Source organism: Spea bombifrons, chromosome 4, assembly GCF_027358695.1.
Source record: "Spea bombifrons isolate aSpeBom1 chromosome 4, aSpeBom1.2.pri, whole genome shotgun sequence".
Lineage (NCBI taxonomy): Eukaryota > Metazoa > Chordata > Amphibia > Anura > Pelobatidae > Spea > Spea bombifrons.
Genome location: NC_071090.1, coordinates 99,211,404 through 99,232,898, shown reverse-complemented (window position 1 = coordinate 99,232,898; position 21,495 = coordinate 99,211,404). Strand labels below are relative to the sequence as shown.

Genomic DNA, 21,495 nt, shown 5'->3' with positions numbered 1-21,495 from the left:
GTCGGTATTAAGCCTTGACACAGCTCTATATGATAGCGTTTGATTACATATAAGTTATGGGGCTGTATAGCAGCCCAGTACGGCCAGTCCACGAAAGTCCAATTTTCAGAGCATCACCTGATGGGTTGGCCTTACAAAGAATCCACATCAACATTCCTTAGGGGGGTGACTTTAGCGGCACAGTATTCACAAGATATTAGAGATTGTGCATGGATTTTACTACATACAGCCAGTTAGAACTCATCTAAGGGGTATATTCACTAAAGCAGGCGTTTGCAGAAGAGTTGCAGGTTCAGCCTCTTGACTTCACTAAGGAGTATGAAGGTCAAGACCCAGTGGACTTCTCCTGCAAGGGTCTCTGATAAATGTCACAGATTTAACTATGCGTTATCCAGAAGCAGCTAATCCCCTACTGCAGACTGCTAGGGTACATCTTCAATGAAGCGCAGGGTAACAAAGTGTAATGCAGTGACTTCTATACGGGTGACCAGTCCTGTTGTACTGCAACGCTATCCTACCGAAAGTGCAAGCTTAAAAAAAAAAAACACAAGAAAATGCACTGGCACAAACCGCAGAAATTTATTGAATACACTGTTTATTATCCATATGACAAAAGTCTAGTGTAAATCGTAAGCAATATTAAATATTAATATTGCATATAATAAACCTATAAAAGGAGGAGTTGTGAAAGTAAAGCACTAAGGGCTGCATCTGGCTTCGTGGGGTACCCCTAATCGATGTCACTCAGCAGTATTACCTGCAGGTTCTTTCAAAAGACAAAAACGGGGTGGAAAAAACCCTCCAGGATTGAAAAGGGTCACTGTGAAGGACCACAAATGGGGAAGAAAACCAGAGCATGAGGTCATAGCATCATTCTCAGAAATAAATATCAGGCTATTTACAGAGAACTTATTGTGGATCTGATCGCCTGATACTAAACCTGGGCACTAGGACAAGTGGGGAGGAATAAACATGTCTATATACACCATAAGAGATCAGGTTGTCGTTTTTTATGACAGCATCAGTCTTAAGTGGCAGGACAGGGCAATGGATGCACAGAGTCCTCTCAACAGCCAAAGTTATCCCAGCTTGTCCATTTAACACCATATCTGTTGGCCCCAACCCCTTTTCTCATCCTAGAGGTGTGTGTATAGTACGAAATGCTGTAGTAAGATTGTTTAAACCACCCCCGTAATTCACGATTCCTCTGCCCCTTTGCGAGGACCTTTTCTTCTACTGCTCTGCGTGTATTTGAAGCTTCGCAGCGGGTTCGTTGGCCTCGAGAACTGAAAATAGAGAAACGTCAGGTAAATTATAATTCATTGTCCAAAAAGAAAAAAAAAAAAACTGGGGCGCAGTTTAAATTTCTCTATAAGAATATTTTTGCTGTTTGAGAGCGGCAATTGTCACTAACAATCTAAATCCAGGGAGCTACAACTGAAGGCTGAAGATTAAATAGAGCAAGCTTTCAAAGATGGCGCCCAATTAAACCATTTAATGCAGCATTAGGTACCATTCATACTACCTTTGGACACCCAGACCTCTCCCAGAAATTATTCTTTTAACTCTTTATGGTTCATAGGAACTGCCAATCTTAAAATGTAGTGTTTTTAGAGGACAAATAAGAGCAGGATATTTCTACCTTTGACCTGGTCTCCTGGATTCTAGATATCGCGGGTTTCATTTTTCTTCTCTTTCTTTTCAGGTTCAGAGGATCAGCAATGGTGCGGAGGCTGGGGGGGACTGAGGAGAGAAGAGGAGCAAAGAGTGTAATAAAGGGTTAGAGGGCAATGGGCTATTAACAAGGCTATGAGCCGGGAAGCTGGAAAAAAAGGGAATATGATGGCGCTATATAAAGCAGTAATCCTATAGTAGCAACGGTATACGGGTTTACAGAAATAGCGGGCATCCAAGAATGTGGACACACAGCAACACCATCATATACATTAACTGTGATACATGTACAGGGGCAAAACACACAGAAGCGAACAATGTGACTGTCGGCCGCACCGACACCTAGAGACAGTCATACAGAGTAAAACCCACAGGAACCATATTCTTATAAACACAGCGACACCTACTGGCTCGGGCAGGTAGTACATCAGCACATGCACAGCACAGTATACGTATGTCCATACAGTATGTATGGGATGGGGGGGCGGATAGGGGTAAGTGAAAGTCTATTTCAGCATTTGCCAGGACATACTCAGGTAATCCGGAACATTCTTAAGGTGGGGCTTTACGACTGCAGGATGGAGAGGTTTATCATGGCGGAGTAGGTTAAAATCTCGAGGATTGTCCTCAAAATATGTCTGTAGAAGAGAAAAAAAAAAAATTATATAATATATATTGAAACAGATTTAAAAGTAAAACAGAGATCGTTTACATAATTATATCAGCTTAAAGCACCACACATCAGTACATCTGAGTTGAATTTTAGCATGTATTTAAAACCAGATTTTAGGCTAAGATTAATAATTAGAAAAAATAGATCACGTAAGGACAAATTATTAAATACAGCATCAGAAATTATAGTAAAATAGTTTCTAAACACTGGCCAAAAATAGCAGAGGTGTTTTTTAACATAATGCAAAATAAGTGCAATGTCTAAATCCTAAACGCCCTGAATAAACAGAATTACCAGGCTTTAGGTGAAGGACACACATACATTGAAGGAAAGAAAGAAAGAAAAAAATTCTAGTTTTTATAGCGTGTTATTTGACGACACATCTTCCAAGTAATTTTATTTATTGCGGCTATTCTTATGGCCAGCACAGAAAGAACTAATTGCTGGGCTCCTGCCAGTCGCTGTTCCTGGATGGCAGACACCCGCAACGCAAACCAAGCGGACCAAGGTCATTTTTTTCCGTAGCCCTGATGGGGCCTCATATAGAACTGATTATCGTATCTGTCACCATGGAGTAAAACTTAAGGAAGCACAAAGGTGCGACCGGCTTCAGCAGATTTATTATCTGATATGTGAAAGGCCAGAGTGCGACGCACATGCAGAGTATCTGAGTCACAGTACGCGGTATCCTTGGGTGCGCTCACATTTACCCTCTGTACAGACTGACATTCTGTCTTGCAGGGTAATATTATTAAGGGACAGTTTTCCATTTATTAAGAGAGGCAGCGACGTATCCTGGAGTATCCAGCTGCAGATCTCCCTCTAGGGGGAGTGGGCTCAAAATAAAATCAAGTGGGACCACTCATCTATCATATGCGTTAAAAGCGCGTACAATGGCTGGATTGTGACCACAATAGTAAGCTCACAGCGTGGAGGGAAGAAAGAAAAAATTCACAGTACACAGTGAATCGAAATGTTTTATCACACCTCTACCCACCTGCATGAACAGTAGCCAACGCATCTTAAATCTAGCGTAACGTAAACTAACAATTTCAATAATGATTTACTACATCAATTTACTAACCTTAAGTTTTTCAGAGTTAAGCAGTTCTTCCTTGATCTCCTTAAGACGAGCTTCCTTTATGGATTGTTTTGTTACCGACCTCATGGCATCCTATCCGGACAGATCACATACAAATCAAAATCCCAATACCGGCAGAACAGGGACTACAATCCATTTTAAATAGACATTAAATACAGATACTAGCATCGCTCAGCCCGTTATTAACCTTTGCAACTCATACATACCCGGCAACGGTACCGAAATCCTTCCACCTCCTCCATGCGGAAGCGATACGGCCTCAGGGCGCACTTCTCCGGGCCATCTGCAAAAAAACCCCAAAAACAATAAAATAAAATAAAATAAAGACTAGTGCTTTATACCCGAGACAGGACAAGCCATTGGATGTATCGCTGTTTAAAGAGGGTTGAGAGACAGAAATGGTTATAGCAAAGTCTCTTTAGGCAGACAGCACTCTAGGCGCCCTTCCAGATACAGTTAGGAACCAGTGCCTTCTAAGGTGAAGTTGCCCAAATTAATAAGCTTAGAACATGGACAACTGAGCATATCGATAATTACTATATAGTTAACCCTTTCTCCTGTGACTCATGATGTACGTGCAGTTTTTTTTTATTTTTGTTTAATACGCTTGTTAACTACCCCATAATTAAATGGATTAATTAAATAGTGGTGCATTAGCGGCTCCTTATCTGTCGCCGAGAAAGTCGCTTGTGCGTACATAGTCTCCAGGTTTATAAAAATGAATGGAAGCTCTTATATGCTCGTATTGATTCATACAATGATTTTCAGGGAGATGGATTATTCTACTTTGTCATTTTCAGAAATATACATTAATTTTTTTTTCCTCCCAACTTACCTCCTCCCAGAGCTTCCTCGATCTCAGACAACAGGTGGAGCTCCGTATGGGCCACAAAAGTCAGAACCACTCCAGGGTTATTAGCACGGGCAGTCCTGAAACAGACACCAAATGATAAAATTAGGAAAAGACCCTGCGATACAAGGACAGATGGAAAGAAATCCCAATTGTTGAAGGTTTTGGTTGAGAGGAACGTACAGGGGCTGGTAGGGTTGTATGGCCAAGGGCAGGGATAAAGAGACAAAAGGAGTTCACGATATCACACTTAAAAAGACAGGAGGTCCCTCTGGAAGCCTCCATCGCACGTACCTTCCAGCACGGTGGATGTAGGAGTCAACAGACTGCGGGAAGTCAAAGTTCAATACTGTGGTAACATTCTGAAAGTCAATGCCTCGGGACACACCATACTCATTACTCTGAGCCCTAGAATACAGAGAACGGCTTAGGAAATCAGAAGAAATGAGAGCTACAGCAGGATCACCGCAAGAATGTGGACAGGAGGGCAGCGGGACAGTGAAACAGCGCTGAGCAGAGTCAGAGGAACACAAAAGTTACCCAGAAATGTATTGTTTAGGAATAAGAGTTAAAGCAAATGTTACAAGGATAGCCGGGGTTAAGTAGCCAGGCAGAGCATGGGTGATGTCAATAGCAAAGTGTGTTTGGGGTAGAAAGCTAGATTTAGATTTAACTGGGCATGGGTCTCACTTTTCTGCCTTTCCTCCTTTCTTCTTCTTTTCTTGATTTCTCCCTCTTCCAGTCGGTTCGGATAATGAATGTTCGTCCGTCGCGATAATGTAATCGTAGAATCCCTGATTAAACTGCCCAATGATGTGACACCTACAAGAACAAAAATGTAATGCCGGATATTGGCTCTCCCGAGAAAAGCACCACATTTTAAAGCCTAAGGAGGAGTGTAACTTGTGTATTTAACAAAAAAAAGGGCCATTGCTATTCATTTAATACCAGCAGAGACTTACTGTTAAGGTGCAAACCAATACATCTCAAGACAACTCTGCATTATCTACCTAGGTCGGCTCCTGACGTGTATATTTACATTGAACGCATCTTCATTTTACATTTTTCACTTTACTCATCCAGAAACAGATTACGTTAATAATCTCCACTGTGCACAATGTATTTGCTATAAAAAAAAGGATCCAATATTTTTGCAGTCCAGTAGAAGACAGAAAGTCGATAACATCTTAATAGCGCATATGTAGATTCTATGCCCTTTTGCACAGGGTAGTTGGCTGCTGGGCAATCTGCTGCTATTGCGGGGTGTTAGAAAAATGTTTATGTTATCGTAAATATTATTGCTGACAAAGACATAAGAAAGCAGGGAATGTCTAGTCTATGATATATGGACGAGTTCCCGCCAACATGTCTACTCTATGTTCTTCTATTCTATATATATGTGCAAAGGGTCAAGTCTAGGCCATTCTTAATTATGCAGCTTAAAGAGGTGTAACTTGCTTGAAAAGTAACCAATTATAATGATGCATGCTATTAGAAGTAGATAAGAGGTTATATAAACCATGTAATCCAAATACGTAATTAGACAACGCTTCGACTTTTGTGTGTTGTGTGCCTTGTCTCGATTATGCGCATGATCTAATTAAAGGAAAACTCTTTCTGAGGAGAATTCGACCATTAATTCAACCAACACGGGGCAATTCTAAAACCTCAAGCACATCGCTGGTTTCCTACCTCGACTGCACCGGAAGCTCGGAGTTCAGCACACAGGCCGGGATACTGAACTGTTCCAGGAAGAGTTTTAGCCGATAACTCCTCTCAACCTCATTTACAAATATAATAGTTTTCCCGCGGACAAGAGACAACTTTAACAAGGTGTAGAGCAGCAGGAACTTGTCCTCTTCGTCACATTGGATCTGATACTGGGTGAGCTGGGAGCTGTCGGGTAGCTGGGACTCCTCTAGTTTAAGTGTTACCTAAGGAAGATATGGAAGGTTAACAAAAGGAGAAAGGAGTGGTTTGACCTGGAAAAAGAAAACTAAGGGCATATGTCACAATGAAATACAAAAAGCACATACGAGACATGACATAAGAGGAATACTGGGCAATTCTTCTGCACAAAACGATGATCTATTCCTGCCCCAAGGATCAACTGGAGCCCAATATATGCTCTCATCTGCCCCAGCTAGGCAATAAAGGAACAAAACAGCCTCTGCAGGTACCGACTCTAATAATAATAATACACCTGGCCCTGCCCAGAAACATTAAACATCAAGGTTGTAGGCCACAAAGCCAAGAAGCCATATGATGAGGGTAATACTGAACAATATACAAAGGTTAACTCCAGACTGAAACTCACCGGATTATGCAGAACAAGCTCCTTAAGCGCCTGGACATCCTCATTGAAGGTGGCCGACATAAGAAAAGACTGGAAGATCTTGGGGAACTGGCTGAAATCAGAACATGGGGATTCAGGAATTACAGAACATTAAAAACCTTAAAATGTTATAATATAGCAACCTTAACAAGGTATAACCTACTGTATGCAAATTCTAGGGGTTATATACATAGAGCAATTCGAGTCCAAAGAAATCTTGCCACCATAGTAACCAAAGAATGGTCTTGCTGATGGCCCTGCCATTATACATTCTTTTTTATAAGCATGTTTTCCCCATCATGCGACCCCTCTATTTTATTTTTGTGTAATAATCAAAAAGGGACTTTATGACTGCCTCCCTCTTTCCTAAAATATCCTTGCTACCCGAAAGGTCCAACAGTTCCTTACTCACCACAACAAGTTTTTCAAGTCCTCCTCAAATCCAAATGAGAATACAAGATCAGCTTCATCTATCACCAGTGCTTGCAGAGTATCACGTACACATAGCGTCTGTTGATTCATGTGACAAAGAACACGCGACGGGGTTCCCACCACAATGTCTGGCTTCTCCATCAGGACAGGCCTACACAGCAGATTGGGGAAACATTAGAGGTGTCTGGAACAGCCGCATGTGCGGCTTATGTGTACGGGCCACTCTCAGCCTCAAATCCTACCTTTGAGCAGATATGTCAGCCTGACCAGAGATGTCTGCAACTCTGACATCACGCGCGCAGTACGATGTCAGCTGCCGGACCATCTGCTGAACTTGTTGGCCCAACTCCTTGGTAGGAACCAGAATCAGCACCCTGACTGCTTGTTCTGACACGGTCTAAGGAGACAGAGACATTCATTTTTACTGAGAAGCAAAGCAGATTCTGTAGCACGGTCACAATGAGAGGAAAACATGAGACTTACTGGTACAGAAGACAGGGAGGACCCTGCTCTCATGAGCTTACAATCTATTAGGTGGTTTAGTAACAAGTTAAACAGAAAAGCACAGATACAACGTTTGCTTTGATACTTGTGTCCTTTGCACAATGAGCAGCAAGTAGAGCTACAGAAACAAACTTACATTCATTCACACACAAAGCATGTTAGTTTCACTAATTTACACGGTAGAACGGACAACAGAACCAATCGCCCAAAGTTAACCATAAAAAAATGGATTGTATTAATTTAAATGCCTTGAGTAGAAGTGTTGTGTAAAGGATTTACTGCATTCTATAGCTCAGACATCTAATGGCTAAAGATTAAGTATTCTGTATTGAACAAAAAAAGCGTATTAAAGTGCTTTGTAATGGATTTTGCATGATTCATTGATAAAGCCCATTGTCACAGGCAGCGCCACTATTCAACATACCATTTTGGATTGAAGAAGGTTCTGGATTATCGGAATTAGATAGGCTGCAGTCTTTCCCGACCCTGTCCTTGCCCGGGCCAGGAGGTCTTTCCCTTCCAGGGCCAAGGGAATGGCCTTCTCCTGGATTAGAGTTGGCTTGGCCCATCCTAGGTCAGCAACGGCCTGCGGACAAACCAGACAAAACAAATACAACACATTTCAACAAAGTCTAATTCTTTCTGCACATCGTCACCCGAATAGGAAGAACTCTACTGGAGGGTCCACTAAAATACAAACAATCAGGGCTTCCACCTAGAAGAACCCACGATACCCGTTACCTGCCTCACCTGGTTAAAAGGTGCATTAAAAGTACATACTTGGAATGTCACACAGAATCTAATGCGTACATTAGAGCGCGGCATTATCTATGGGTCCTCTGACAGAGCGACGGGGTGTATTCAGCCATAATTGGAAGAACACACTTATTTATTCTGGCAATTTGTTGGATCTTTGTATATCTTTTAATAGCAGAAGCGCGGTTCAATAAGATGACATTGGCACACCTCGCTCCATAGGAGGCAACTGCGCATTTAAGCACAACATTACACGTGCGAGCTCACCAATCGTGCGATGATCACCATTACTCTGCCATTCAAAATAAACACCAAAGATCTATGATTGTGCAGAAAACACATGTGTCTCGTCGCACAGCATGGGGGACCTCGGTGTGACTCTGATGGTGTATCTCAGGAAACAGGAGAAAAATACTTCCTTAAGGGCCAGGACTAGCACTTTAAGAGCCAGAGCACCCCTGATCCCTGTGGTTTGGTCAAGTCCTGAAGTTAGTAGCATTGCCAGGGTATACACTTACAGCAATGATTACAAATTCAGTTCAGAAAACATAAACAGATGAATAGTTCTAGTTAGTTTACATAATCCAAAACAGGGTGTTATAGAAACCCTTTCATATAGCAGCGCAGTGTATATATACCACTGTCAGGGTACGATATAACTTCTAAAGCAAATAACTGTCACATATAACCCGGTCTGGTGTCGGTATCCGGTCTCCACTCACCTTCAGCAGCCGATCGTCCAGCCCCAGCTCGTGGAACCGTAAGGTAGCCATCTACACGTGTGCCGCTTGGAGGACTGAAAACCACAGAGACGGGAGCACAGGAAAGAGCGGCGCCAACAACCATCATAGAGTGGGACTGGACAGGGTATGTCCGCTGCGCAATCAAGCAGAGCCGTCGTCATGTTAAATGTTTCAAAATCAGAATATTTGGCTGCAAATGCGTTTAAACCGGAGACTCGCTACACGTTTTTCAATTATAGAAATATCTGAGAAAACAACGCGTAAAATATAATCAGAGCGCGGAACTACAACTCCCATGATTCTCGGTAAGGCTATGTTGCCTAACCGCAACTGCAAAGGGGGTTACGGGAGTTGTAGTTTAAGACGGCAGGGCAGTAGAGGAAGTTGTATTGGTCACCGCTTGGCCGTTTTTAGGCGTTAGCAATAACGTTAGCCAGCAGCTGTTGAACAATAACTCCCACAATTCACAGCCAGCATAGTGACTACCAAAAAGATCTTGCAGGGTTGTAGTTTAAAAAACCCAGTTTGGGTAGTTGGCAACCACTTCTCTAGGAATGTAATGCCATCTAACATAGAGAGCTGGACTGGAAAGTTATGTAGTGCTCTTCACAAGAAAAATGGCTGTAACGTTATTAACCCATGAGAAGCTTGTGTCTTTGGTAGAAGTTGATACCTTTTATTGGTAGGTAAGTTACATATGTTTCCAGGACCTCACAAGTCTCTTCTTCAGTTTGCGGTAGTCATCATTTGATGACCCTTTGAAAGGGTTTGACATACACACAACCTCAACGACAAACTAGTTCAGTGATCACATTTGTTTATTATTATTGTTTTATATAGTGTCATCATATTCCGTAGCGCTGTACAATGGGTAGGCAGGGCATAACAATTTGGCTTACCTAGCAACAGGTGGGGAGTTCCCAGTCTAGCAGGTACTGTGGGGTAGGGATGACTCAGTTTTAGCAGATCGCTCCCCGCATTCAGTCTGGATGTTTAGTTTGACTCTGATCGCTGATTTGCTTTCTCGCCAAATTCTGCTTCTGGAATTCTAGAAAGATTTGCAGTCACGTTCCCGCTGTAACATTTAATGTTTGCTTATTCGCTCGTAAAGAGATTTTATATGTTTTTATCATCATTGGTGTATGTATAAGCAGGGGCGTAACTAGAAACCATGGGGCCCTGTCGCGACAAATTGCCCCGGCCCCCCCAACTTCAACAGCTGTCTGTGCCCTCTTTGCCCCTTGCCCCCCAACATACAACATATGTAAACACACACAAATTAAACACAATTACTCATATTCACTAACACACTCCATCTCACCCCACTTACACATCCATGTTCATACACACATGCAAAGTATACATGCATACTCACATGTACACATCCGCATATATATAAATAATATTATATATATACGCACAAACACATATATCCCATCGCTTACCTCCTGCAGCTTTCCCTCTGGGTGCTCATGCACACGGTACGGGCAGCCTTGGTTACACCGTGGGGGTCACATGATATCCATGATGTGACCCCTATATGCTCCTGCCCCCCCCCCACCGGTTCAAAATAGTTTAGAAAGGGCCCTTCCGACCTGGATCTCTGGATCTGCGCAGTCCACGGGCACTGGTCGCCCTAGAGGCACAGGCCCCGTTGCAGCTACGTACCTGTTTGTCCTGATGGTTGGTCGGTCCCCCCTTATGTTGTGTTTCTGTGGATTTTTTGCCTATTCATCCAGTTTGTGAGGTCAGGCGCTGATGTTGGACGAGAAGTCCTTGCTCGCAATCTGCGCTCCAGTTCATCCCAAACGTGTTCGATGGGGCTGGAAGCAGAGCATTGTCCAAAATGTCTTGATATCCTGAAGGGGGCAAACCAAGACATTTTGGACAATGCTCTGCTTCCAACTTTGTGGGAACAGTTTGAGGAAGACCCTTCTCTATCCCAGCATCCCTGAGCCCCAGTGAACAAAGCAAGGTCCATGAAGACATGGTGGATGAGTTTGGTTTGGAAAAACCTTACTGGCCGCACCAGTTTGGAAAAACCTTACTGGAGTGATATCACAAAAGTCCCTGTGGGTGTAATGGTCGGATTTCCCAGTACTTAATGGAGAAACACCAGACATTTGCCATCTCTTCCTAATTGTCTGCAACAAACTACTCCGGGAATGTCCCAAGTGACTGACCGCTGCACCCCTGCCAACATTTACAGGGATAGTTTAATGTCCCTGATAGCCCTAATAAATAAAATGCATATTAAAGTATTCTGCGTTTGAAAAAGGGACACCATGAAATTGTAAAGGGTCCATACAGCATAATAGAGCGTATGATGGATTTTTATGAAGAATGTAAGCGATTAACACCGTGTTTCTGGGAGCAATGACCACTAGCACCGAAACAACTGATTACACCCATTCATTAAACATACGATTATTATTATTATTTTTATTACAATTGAAAATAGGTGACAGACCTAAAACATTGAATCCCAAACATACAAAATAAAATATCAGAAACAATATTTGCGAGGGGGAGAAATCCACGTACATTCTGTAAATTCTGAAGCTAGAGGTTTGGTGCGTGGGGGGCACCTATTAGTTTGGCTATTAGGAAAAACAATGCTTCCGACCTTCAGTGCTTCTATGGTCACGGCTGTGGGCAAACGGCAATCAGTGGTATCAAACCCACGGTCCCCTCTGACATACCCCTCCTCTAAAACAGGGGCTGGGTGGTCTATTAAGAGGTGGCCTCGGCGGCTAACATATTTTGTATAAATCATATCGGTAAAGATCAGTATAAAAGGCAACCAAATCCAAAAAGGAACAGGCATGTCATACGGGGATTATATCGACATTTCCTCCGTTCTCCATGCCCTGCGGTGTTTCTATGTGAAATACCCCTCAAGGCACCTATGCCTGGCTCCTTTAAGGGATATGGCACGTTAGCCTGGCTACCATGCTAATGGAAGAGAGGGGTCTGCGCTAGAGATGAATGCATGGGGGGTGCATGACCACTGCCAACTAACCGACGTTAGTATTCCTCATTGATCTTTACAACAAACTCATTTTATTTGACTTATTAGCGGAGGCGATATTGGCCATAACTGCTATCTGGCGGCTGGGATTCATCTAGCCCTGATTGGCGGTCGTTACGCGACTACCTCGGCCCCTTAAATAAAATTAAAAACCAAACACTCTGCTATAGCTACATAATGGATCTAGCTTGCAGCCTCGACTTTTCTGCATAATCTCTGAGGCAAATCAAATTCCTTTTAAAAATTGGTAACCACTCACGGCCTGTTATAGACACCCCGAGGAAGGGCGACGATATTTTTTATACACCAGACTTTCTGTTCTCTGTACACACCGGGATTTCCTTTTAATTCAGTACCAGCGAGTGGCGTGTATGTGCGTATACTACATATATGTACGTGTGTATACTTGTCATATATCCGACGCAGAAGAACCCGCACGTCCTATAGCTGACAACATCCCCTATGGCCCCGACGGACGAATCTCAGTTGAAATACAGCTGGAGAGAAGTAGATTTGGTAAAGCTCTTTAAACCTCTCGTGATGAGAGGGTTTTATGCATCCTGAAACGATTAAACTGAGAAAAAGGATGCATGCCTTTGAGAAGACCACTCAGAAAAGTTGGGGCCTGTTCTGCAAGTTTTTTTTACTGCAACGTTAAATAACTTCTGCTAGCGCTAGTAAGAAAAAGGGGTCACTTATTAAATAGTTGTGGCATAACAGCTCTGCTACAAGACAAAAACGGGGCACAGAGGGGAGAATAACCACACCAGCCTTTTATACACAGCGAGGATAACTATACAAGCCATCTCGGTTGGAACAAATCCTGCCTAGAGAACAGGAGAAGTTCCAAGAAGCTTCGTATAATATTGTTTCTCAAACAGGTTCCAGCTCTCCAGGTCACTGCTTCCGGTACGGAGAATGCGAACGTTCAGTCTTGTCTAGGATGGATGTGCTGCTGGTAGCGTCACAGAGAGGCTGCGTCCAGCGTACAAGCATCACTCTTGTTGCCAGAATAAGTTACTTGGTGCTTTGGCCCAACGTTTAGCAAGGGCGTCCCACAGCCCTCCTTCTGGCGCTGTCCACCAGCTAAGAGCAGGATACACGCGGCAGTAACATACAGATGAGAAAGAGAGGGGATGTCTGAGCAATCTGATAAAACAGGCGTTCTGCTTTTTCCCAATGGCTGAGTTTGCCTTTGTGGAAGGAAACCCCAGAAGCAGCTATGAGAATCTGTTCATGTTGATTGTCAACAGAGGCTGGGAGGTTAAGTACATAAAAAGGAAAGAAAGTGTCTCTAAGAACAGAAAATCTGGTGTACAGCAAAAAAAAAAGGGGGGCATGATTTGGGTGTAGGGATCTACTGAGTCGTAATGGGTGCGCGTTCAGATGTAGGGACTTCACACCAGTTTTTTGGCCTCAAAGAAGCTCTTGAGATGTCTCATTTGCCAGATGCCTGTGAGGATAAGGATGAGAGTCTGGGCAATGGACCACCACAGAACACGCTGGTTGGTGCTGTCGCTGGTCACTCGGAACCTCTCCTCGCGGTACTGAAAAGAAATGTATAGTATTAGGGCTGCACTGTATGTTTGGTAAAGTCTTTCAGTAGACCCGGTCTTTATTCACAGTCATTGGTCTAGCTACTCTCCTAACACAGGGATGGAGATCTCTCCTTTTCACATCACTATAGAGTACATTTGCAGCCATCTTCTCTTAAAGGGACACTCCAGCCATCATATGCACTTTAATAGATAGGATAGCTATGTGGTCCCTTTAAGGTGCACCTTTTGCAAATCCATAGGGGACTTTGCATATTCCCCATATGCATTTGCTCCCCCAAGCAAAATGATCCATTCAATATATTCTAGATTGCAAGCTCTTGAACAGGGCCCTCCTTATCTGTTACTGTAAGTCAAATTATTATGTCATATACTACTTGTTATGTTCTGTCTACCCATTGTACAGCGCTACGGAATTTGATGGCGCTCTATGAAATAAATAACAATTTACATACAACTAGGCCTATTCACACAGAATGATGTTCACCACACGCAACCAAGTGAAGAAATGCTGGGATCTATTCCCCGTACATAATTGTGTGTATACCCTCTGTACACAACTTCTGCCCCACATCTCACACATACCATGGTCTCTTTATAGCCATCTACAAGATTTTCCTCTGCCTGTCCTCCAAGATAGCTACTTTCCTCTACCCACTCTTACCCTTTGGTAGTTCTGCTCTTTCTGGATTTGTTCCACTTGATCCAATAGTTGTCTAACCCGGAGCTGCAGTTCAGTCAGTTTGTCCTTGGCTGCTATCTCTGGGTAGTTATTAGCGTGTTCACCAATCTGGATGTCTAAATGAACCCTCTGGGTCAGCGCGGAAGAAGAAACAGATGGGGAAAATAGTTATTGTCTCCTCTTTACAGAAATCATGATTTTCTACCATGTAATTACTCGGTGTACTCCCATTATAAGCACCACCAAATCTGGCCTTTTCATGATTACATTAACATTTAACTTCTATTAGCCTTTGTCTTCTTAATGATTAACTCACCACAAAGCTTTCTATAACTATCTTGTGTTACTAGATAATTTTAAATCCACTGCCAGCGCATGACACAGAAGTTCTTACTTTGTTGAAAAGCTCTTGGCTGATACGCATTTTGCTCTAGATGTAGCACGGACATTAACCCCTTAAGGACAATGAGCGGTCCTAAACCCTTTGAAAACAATGCATTTTGAGCCCGTACATGTATGGGCTTTGTCATTAAGGGGTTAATGAAACTGGCATCCTTATCAACAACAAAACATATATAGTCTCAACGCCAAGAGACTGGAAACAGTTGTTCCTTTCTTTGCTATTCCAGCCTTATTGGATGACTACTTCGGAAATCCTGCTACACCCTATTGGGAAAGCAGAGGGAGAAACAGATACTAAGCGGACGGAGTTCATTCTCTTACCAGTTTGCCTCCGGCGAACAGAGCCATTTTTGTTGAATTAGAATGCAGGCAGATCTGATGCTCCCCCGGCGTGTGGGAGGTAAATGTGAATCTCCCCTCCGATCCATACTGTCTGGAGAGGATAACCTGGGGAAGGTCACATAAGGACATTTAGCCTGCCTTGTAACATACCGGGAAAAAAGGTCACAGGCAGCCCAATGTTTTGTATACCGTTTAGCCCGTGTAATTGTTTGCCATGGTTAACATTCATTCATAAAGACCCCTTTCGTATGTTGCGTGTATGTACGTATCACACGCTATTCAAATACTCTAAGGGTTCGTTAGGACTAATAATACGATACAGAAAACCCGCTGAAGTGGCTATTATTACTGTTTATTAGCTCTACTAACACTAAATGGCATGAAAAACATTTAACTCTCATTCTTCTTCACTCGCTCCATCCAGATGAATGAATGAATGCAGCACACGTGGGGGAAATTCGACATATAAGAGCTCAGCACTGGTTAATGTTTTTAACCATTTAAATAACAGATTATTTGCACTATTTGTTGTTCGGTAGGAATCACGTAAGTGACTTGTTACAAGAAGATCCGGCAGTGTTACCTTCCCGTCGGGATCCTTCACTTCCACATGCATGCCCAGACCTGGAGTAGAAGGTAGGAAGGTTTCAGACTGCTTGTCCCACAGCTGTGTCTTGTAGTTTCCTAGAAAAATGCAGAAAGGGAATTAACAAAAGGGAAAAAGATACATTGTAATTGGCTGCCGGTCCCATATCGAGGTTTACATGTAATGTAATGAAGTTTCACTTTACTGAGAAGGTTGTAGATAAGTGGATCTGCATCCCAGTGGAAATGGTAGGCTGAATCCTAACACAAGATCAAGGACCGGTTAAGGTTTAAGGCTTTAAAGCAGGACCTAACCAGAAGGGCCAAATGGTTCTTTTCTGTCAAAAGCCAAAGAGTCCCTTGAGGAAAGTGTTTACTGTGTTAAGATTGTTTCATATTTTCTTTATGGTGATGGGAGGTCAGAAGCAAGACTTGTACTAAATGTACTCCATGACTGGAAATCTGTTACTACGTGTCACCAGTATCATAGAATGTATATGTTACAGCGCACCCAACACGGGGAGAACATGTGCAAGGCGTGTTTTATAAATATGTAAGGTTATTCCAAAATGCACGTTTTTATTGCTTAAATACACTTTTACCTACACTTGGTACATACAGCCAAGGCAACAGCATCCGGTACAACGTCATAAAACTACATCCTATCAACATCTATGATGTTAAAACCGTCCCCTCGCACTCCTAACATGCAGCAGCAGTCCACGTCCACCGATATAACCATGACAACACGGCCTGCACCTGCCACCCTCACCTATCACCATGGTCTCATCGGGAATCTCCTCAATGAAGCAGCGCTTCTCCGTCTCCCCGATGTGAAAATAAAGCCCTCTGGAGCCGCCCAGCTGTAGCAATAATATAAGCGATAAAAGCAGCAGGGATCGGAGGATCCCGAGAGCAGAACCGAAGGTAGACATGACAGGCAATCAGCGACAAACTGCTGAAAAGACAGAGGAGTATGCGTAAAACCTCCTTCTGCGGGTCAAGCCTCGTTCCCGTGTAAAGCTTCGGATATGGATTGGATGAGTGTTTCTGGTGGGCGTGGTTACAGGGCGATCCAAAGAGAGGCTTGGGGACAACGTCACCACTCGCTAGTTGGAAGCGTCACCTTAATTCGGCCATCTTTACGACCTGGTTGGCACGGAAACGCTACTGATGATGTTATGATGAGTGGCTTGGTGCAGCCTTTGTATGGCACGATCAGGTGACGCCCAAGTCATGGACATAAATCTCGGGGGTTTAGCACCAAGCTTAGGATGAAGGGGCGAGATCTTAGGGTTACAGAGTGTGGAGCTGACATTCATACTCTACACTTGTCTGATCATATCTAAGGATCCTTGTTCGTGCTTTCCTACCAGTACGCTATGATTTATATCCCTGCTTGAATGCAGGTGACTCAAAGTGTATCTTCAAATAATGACAAGTCAATCTTTCATTGAGGGCCGGTATTAGAGCTGTTTGTGGAGTCGCTACATACATACAGAATCTGCATGATGGGTCATTAAAGGGTTAATATTTAAATCTCCAGCTCGGCTCATTTAGAAAGTTCAGCTGTTGTCAATCCTCCCCGGTGTCCCTGTTTAAGGTGGTCAGTCCCTCTTTTGCACCCGAATCCTTTTGTCGCACTTTGATCTCCCGATGCTCCTGTTTTCTTGCAGCTCAGAATGTTTGGGTATGTATGGGGGTATTACGGTGTTCGGCATTTTCTAAGTTATAATAATATACAGCAAAGCTGCAGAAAATGGAGATTTTATTCTAAAATCAAATATTCTTCTAGAGGCCTTGCTGAGTTACAGCAACATCTTGTGGTTTTAACTCTTGCGTCATTATTCCTTATGGACTAACACTGCCTGGTTTCAACGGTGCGAAGGGCTGAGCTGGCCCTGTGTAATGTATGATTCAATGTGTGAGAAGGCGTGATAGCGCTTACATTTAAGTATACATTATACAGGGCCAATAATGTAGTAATAGTAATAGTGTAATAATAATAATAATATAACCCCCTATGTGCTCCCTGACCTCATTTGGTGCTTTTGCTGTAAACTGGCCAATAGGGGTGCCGCTCTACTGGCTAACAGCCACCTCCACGTGTGTTAAATGACATGGGATATACGGTAGTTTTCTATAGCGCAGATATATATATGCCGTAAGATACAGTGTTATACGCAGTATAAAGGAGCAGGGGTGTAGGTGACTACAAGCTGTGTTTTTTGGTGATGCTTTTTGTTCTCTGTATATATTTTGTCATGTTAATGAAAGTTCATGGTTATTATCATACCTCGGAACTTCTGGGCTCCGGCTACCTGGAGCCTTCCCTTGCAGGACGCGGCCGGGACTGCCCACTGATGTCAGGGGGAGGTCCCACCGCCGACACAGGACCACCCCCTGACGTCAGCGGGCAGTCCTGCCCGCGTCCCGCAAGGGAAGGCACCAGCTAGCCGGCCTCCAGTATCATCTATCTGCAGATGATACCCAAATCTACCTGGCTTCTCCTGATCTCTTTCCGTCTCTCATGTCCCGTATTACTTACTGCTTGTCTGCTATTTCTTCATGGATGTCACAATACTCCCTGAAACCTGAACTCATTATCTTCCCTCCTTACATTTCCACCCCATTACCTGAATTCTCTGTCCGCATTAAAAACACGACTATCTCTCCTACTAACCAGGCCAGATGGGGTCACCCTTGACTCAAACCTCTCCTTCATCCTTCACATTCAGTCCCTCTCCAGATCCTGCCGCTTGCACCTAAAAAACATCTATCGTTTATGGTCATTCCTCACCCATGGGCGTAGGAACCCCTAAAAATCTGGGGGGGACAGCATTTTCCCCCATCAGATCCCCACTTTCTCCCCCATCTCTCACACTATCTACCCCTCGCCCCCCTCTCACACTTTCTTACTATCTACCCCCTCCCTACCCTCCCTTCTCACACTATCTACCCCCTCCCTTCTCACACTATCTACCCTCTCCCTACCCCCCCTTCTCACTGTCTACCCCCCCTTCTCACTGTCTACCCCCCCTTCTCACTGTCTACCCCAGGGGTGTCCAAGTTTTTTCTGCAGTGGGCCACTTCATCAGAATTGTATACGTGCGCGGGCCGCACTCATTTTTCACTGTGAGAAAATATGGCCTTTAATAAAATATGCAGATTAAAATAAAGTAAATGACACAAAACCTTTACTTTTCCTCTCACTGATTTCTGGGCCTAGAAAGTTTTGTGACTACAAATTCAGGACTCAGGATAATTAAAAATGAAATCGTTCTATTTATTCTAGGGATGCACCAAAATGAAAATTCTGGACCAAAACATTCACGGTTCACTTAGCCAAAACCAAAAATGACCCCCCACCTTTAATAAAAATGAACACATTTTTAATAAAAGTAGGTAACACACCACAATTGGACAAAAAAAATTAGCAATATGACTTGGCATGATAGGAGTGTGATTGCTAACAGCAATCACACTCCTATCATACCCAGGCAGCCAGTAAATGCTGGTACAGGGTGGCTGTAAGTGATGTGCAGACCCCATATTGCTGGCAGCATCAATACACAAGGGGGGCAGCTAGCTAGGTTTCAGCATGTACTGGCTGACTTGGAATGATAGGAGTGTGATTGCTAACAGCAGTCACAGTCCCATCATGCCTAGGTTCCAGCACGTACATATCCATGCTATCACACACACTCATTCATTCATATACTCATTCATTCACAGATTCATTCCCTCAATCACGCATACTGATTCAAACAGCCTCCCCACCCCCTTACCTGCACTGCAGCTCCTCGATGCCACTCACAGACTTCAGCAGGGGGCCCGGCCTCCCTCTGCGTTCTCTGGTACTGCACAGAGGAAGCAGGATGTGATGTGATGTCACGTGAACTCTGCTGGGTTCCGCTTCCTCTTTGCAGTACAGAAGACCCTCCCACAGGTAAGTAGCAGGGCTCTTGTTGTAGCAGGGCTCGAGGTGCGGACCGCGTAAGATCAGTTGCCCTGGCTGCCAATCTTACGCGGGCCGCACCTCGAGGTCTCGCGAGCCGCATTTGCGGCGTTTCTATTGGGGGGGTTCCTACGGCCCGGGGGGGGGGATTTCTTCATTATTGGTCCCCCCCGCGTGAGTTACTGGGGGGGGATCTGTCCCCCCCCGTCCCCCGCGGTTCCTACGCCCATGTCCTCACCCAAGAATCTTGTACTAACACATAAGACGCTTCATAACACTTCTCCTCCATACGTTTCTGCCCTCATAAAAAAAAAATCTACTCCCCTACTCGAGTTTTACGTTCTTCCCATGGGCTAAGGCTTTTCTCCTCACTTATCCCCTCTTCCTTTTCCCGTCTACAAGATTTGACTCGGGCTGCCCCAGGACTGACTTCAACCGAACCTCCAGCATTCACCCTCCCTCCCGACATTCAAGAAACATCTCAAAACATCTTCATAGAAGCCGCACCAATTTAGCTGCTAGAACTTCCCCCTCATTGATAGAACCACCACACTACCTCTCACCTTTCTCTGTTTGTCCTTACCCCATTCCCTCAAGATTGTCAGCTTGCACGCAAACCTAATGTATTGGTTTGTCTTAGTCTGTCAATTCTCATCTTGTCATACCCCTTGAATATGTGTATTGTAAGAAGCGCTGTGTTAGTTGTTGGCGGTATATACATAAAAGATGTTTTCTATCTAATGGGATACTAGAACCAAGGGGAGAACGCATTGAAAGACATTAAACCTCACAAATTTAGGAAAACATTTTTATTTCTATGGCTCTGTGATGTTCCTTAGTGCCGTACAATGGATAAACGGGACAGAATAAATAGTGCATAACACTTTGAAAAGGCGAGTAGCTTGCAATCTACAAAACATCAACGAGAATGAAATGACCTTCCATATTCGGTATAAATGTACTCATTCTGAAGATGTCCACCTAGATCCACACCTTTAAGTGCTATAGAGTAGCTATCAAAAGGTATATCTCACTGGTGGGGAGGCCACAAGAAGTGCTGCGGGCAACATACCAGCCAATATTTAAGCCATAAAATGATTCAACGTCAATGCCACTTACGCTATGCTAATTTAAAAATGTATATTGTTTATATGCTGGTTGGCTGCATTGGGGGTTATTATTGCATTAGGGTTACTCCAAAAATGACTCCACATCCTTCCCACTTTTAGTTAAAATGATTTGGGGTTACATAGAATGGATACTTGGAGTTTATTTGGGTTTGGGGGTGAAAGACCCATTGACACCTCATTTTGAAGCACGCTTTAGGGGTCCTTGCACTGCTCACTCTGTGCTTGTGCGCTTGCTGCTCCTCCGCATCTTGCTGAAGATACATAGTAAAGGGTAGCGTTTCGCAGAACAAAGGATTAAGGAGTACATGGAATAGCATGAAAGGGCGTGTGGGACTTATATACACTGACGGTGCATTTATACTTTTAGGCCTCATAGTTTTATAGATACTTTCTGATTTATACATGAACATACATGTATACAGCTAAATAGTATACACAAATGTCCTGAGTAGTAGGATAATGAATATACCGTATTGTCTCGAGTACAGGCTGCGCCCAATGAAAGGTCTTCAATATTGGGGTTTCTTAGGACAGTCTCTCCCCATTCCTCCAATCAGGGGAATGGGTGTGCCTGGAAGCTCCGCCCTTTTGCAGAACTGCGCCGGGAGTCAGGACAGAACACATGGGGACAAGCGAAAGACAGAAGAAAGGAGACAGAACAAGATGATACAAGAGAAGAAGCGGAGCCACATGAAAGGAGACGGGGGCATAGAAGTGATAGGGGGACATTGAAAATATCT

General features: G+C 43.7%; 2 protein-coding genes across 2 annotated transcripts; both read right to left on the bottom strand.

Annotated features, from left to right (window-relative positions):
* Positions 1–606: 606 nt before the first annotated feature.
* Positions 607–9,175, bottom strand: DDX56 (DEAD-box helicase 56). Its single transcript, XM_053462817.1, has 14 exons — positions 9,049–9,175; positions 7,995–8,156; positions 7,309–7,463; positions 7,047–7,217; positions 6,617–6,707; positions 5,992–6,233; positions 4,990–5,121; positions 4,594–4,707; positions 4,285–4,379; positions 3,656–3,732; positions 3,432–3,521; positions 2,207–2,312; positions 1,643–1,743; positions 607–1,286 (listed from the first exon to the last, which is right to left on the bottom strand). The coding sequence occupies exons 1-14, from the start codon at positions 9,097–9,099 to the stop codon at positions 1,197–1,199; spliced, it is 1,677 nt and encodes a 558-aa protein (XP_053318792.1). The 5' UTR covers positions 9,100–9,175; the 3' UTR covers positions 607–1,196.
* A 3,675-nt stretch (positions 9,176–12,850) lies between these two features.
* TMED4 (transmembrane p24 trafficking protein 4) lies at positions 12,851–16,651 on the bottom strand. The gene is made up of 5 exons (XM_053462841.1): positions 16,440–16,651; positions 15,666–15,766; positions 15,062–15,187; positions 14,321–14,467; positions 12,851–13,647 (listed from the first exon to the last, which is right to left on the bottom strand). Exons 1-5 carry the CDS (start codon positions 16,600–16,602, stop codon positions 13,498–13,500), a joined length of 687 nt encoding a protein of 228 aa, XP_053318816.1. The 5' UTR covers positions 16,603–16,651; the 3' UTR covers positions 12,851–13,497.
* Positions 16,652–21,495: the final 4,844 nt, after the last annotated feature.

What these genes read in the sequence shown, in the direction of transcription:
- DDX56 (XM_053462817.1), bottom strand. Translation starts at nt 9,099, where the DNA reads ATGGCTACCTTACGGTTCCACGAGCTGGGGCTGGACGATCGGCTGCTG. An exon ending in TGGACGATCGGCTGCTGAAG is followed by an intron (nt 8,157 to 9,048) that starts GTGAGTGGAGAC and finishes GTTTGTCCGCAG; the next exon opens with GCCGTTGCTGACCTAGGATG. An exon ending in CGAGGAAGCTCTGGGAGGAG is followed by an intron (nt 3,733 to 4,284) that starts GTAAGTTGGGAG and finishes GTTTTTTTGCAG; the next exon opens with ATGGCCCGGAGAAGTGCGCC.
- TMED4 (XM_053462841.1), bottom strand. Translation starts at nt 16,602, where the DNA reads ATGTCTACCTTCGGTTCTGCTCTCGGGATCCTCCGATCCCTGCTGCTT. An exon ending in CGATGAGACCATGGTGATAG is followed by an intron (nt 15,767 to 16,439) that starts GTGAGGGTGGCA and finishes GCATTTTTCTAG; the next exon opens with GAAACTACAAGACACAGCTG. An exon ending in TGTTCGCCGGAGGCAAACTG is followed by an intron (nt 14,468 to 15,061) that starts GTAAGAGAATGA and finishes GCGCTGACCCAG; the next exon opens with AGGGTTCATTTAGACATCCA.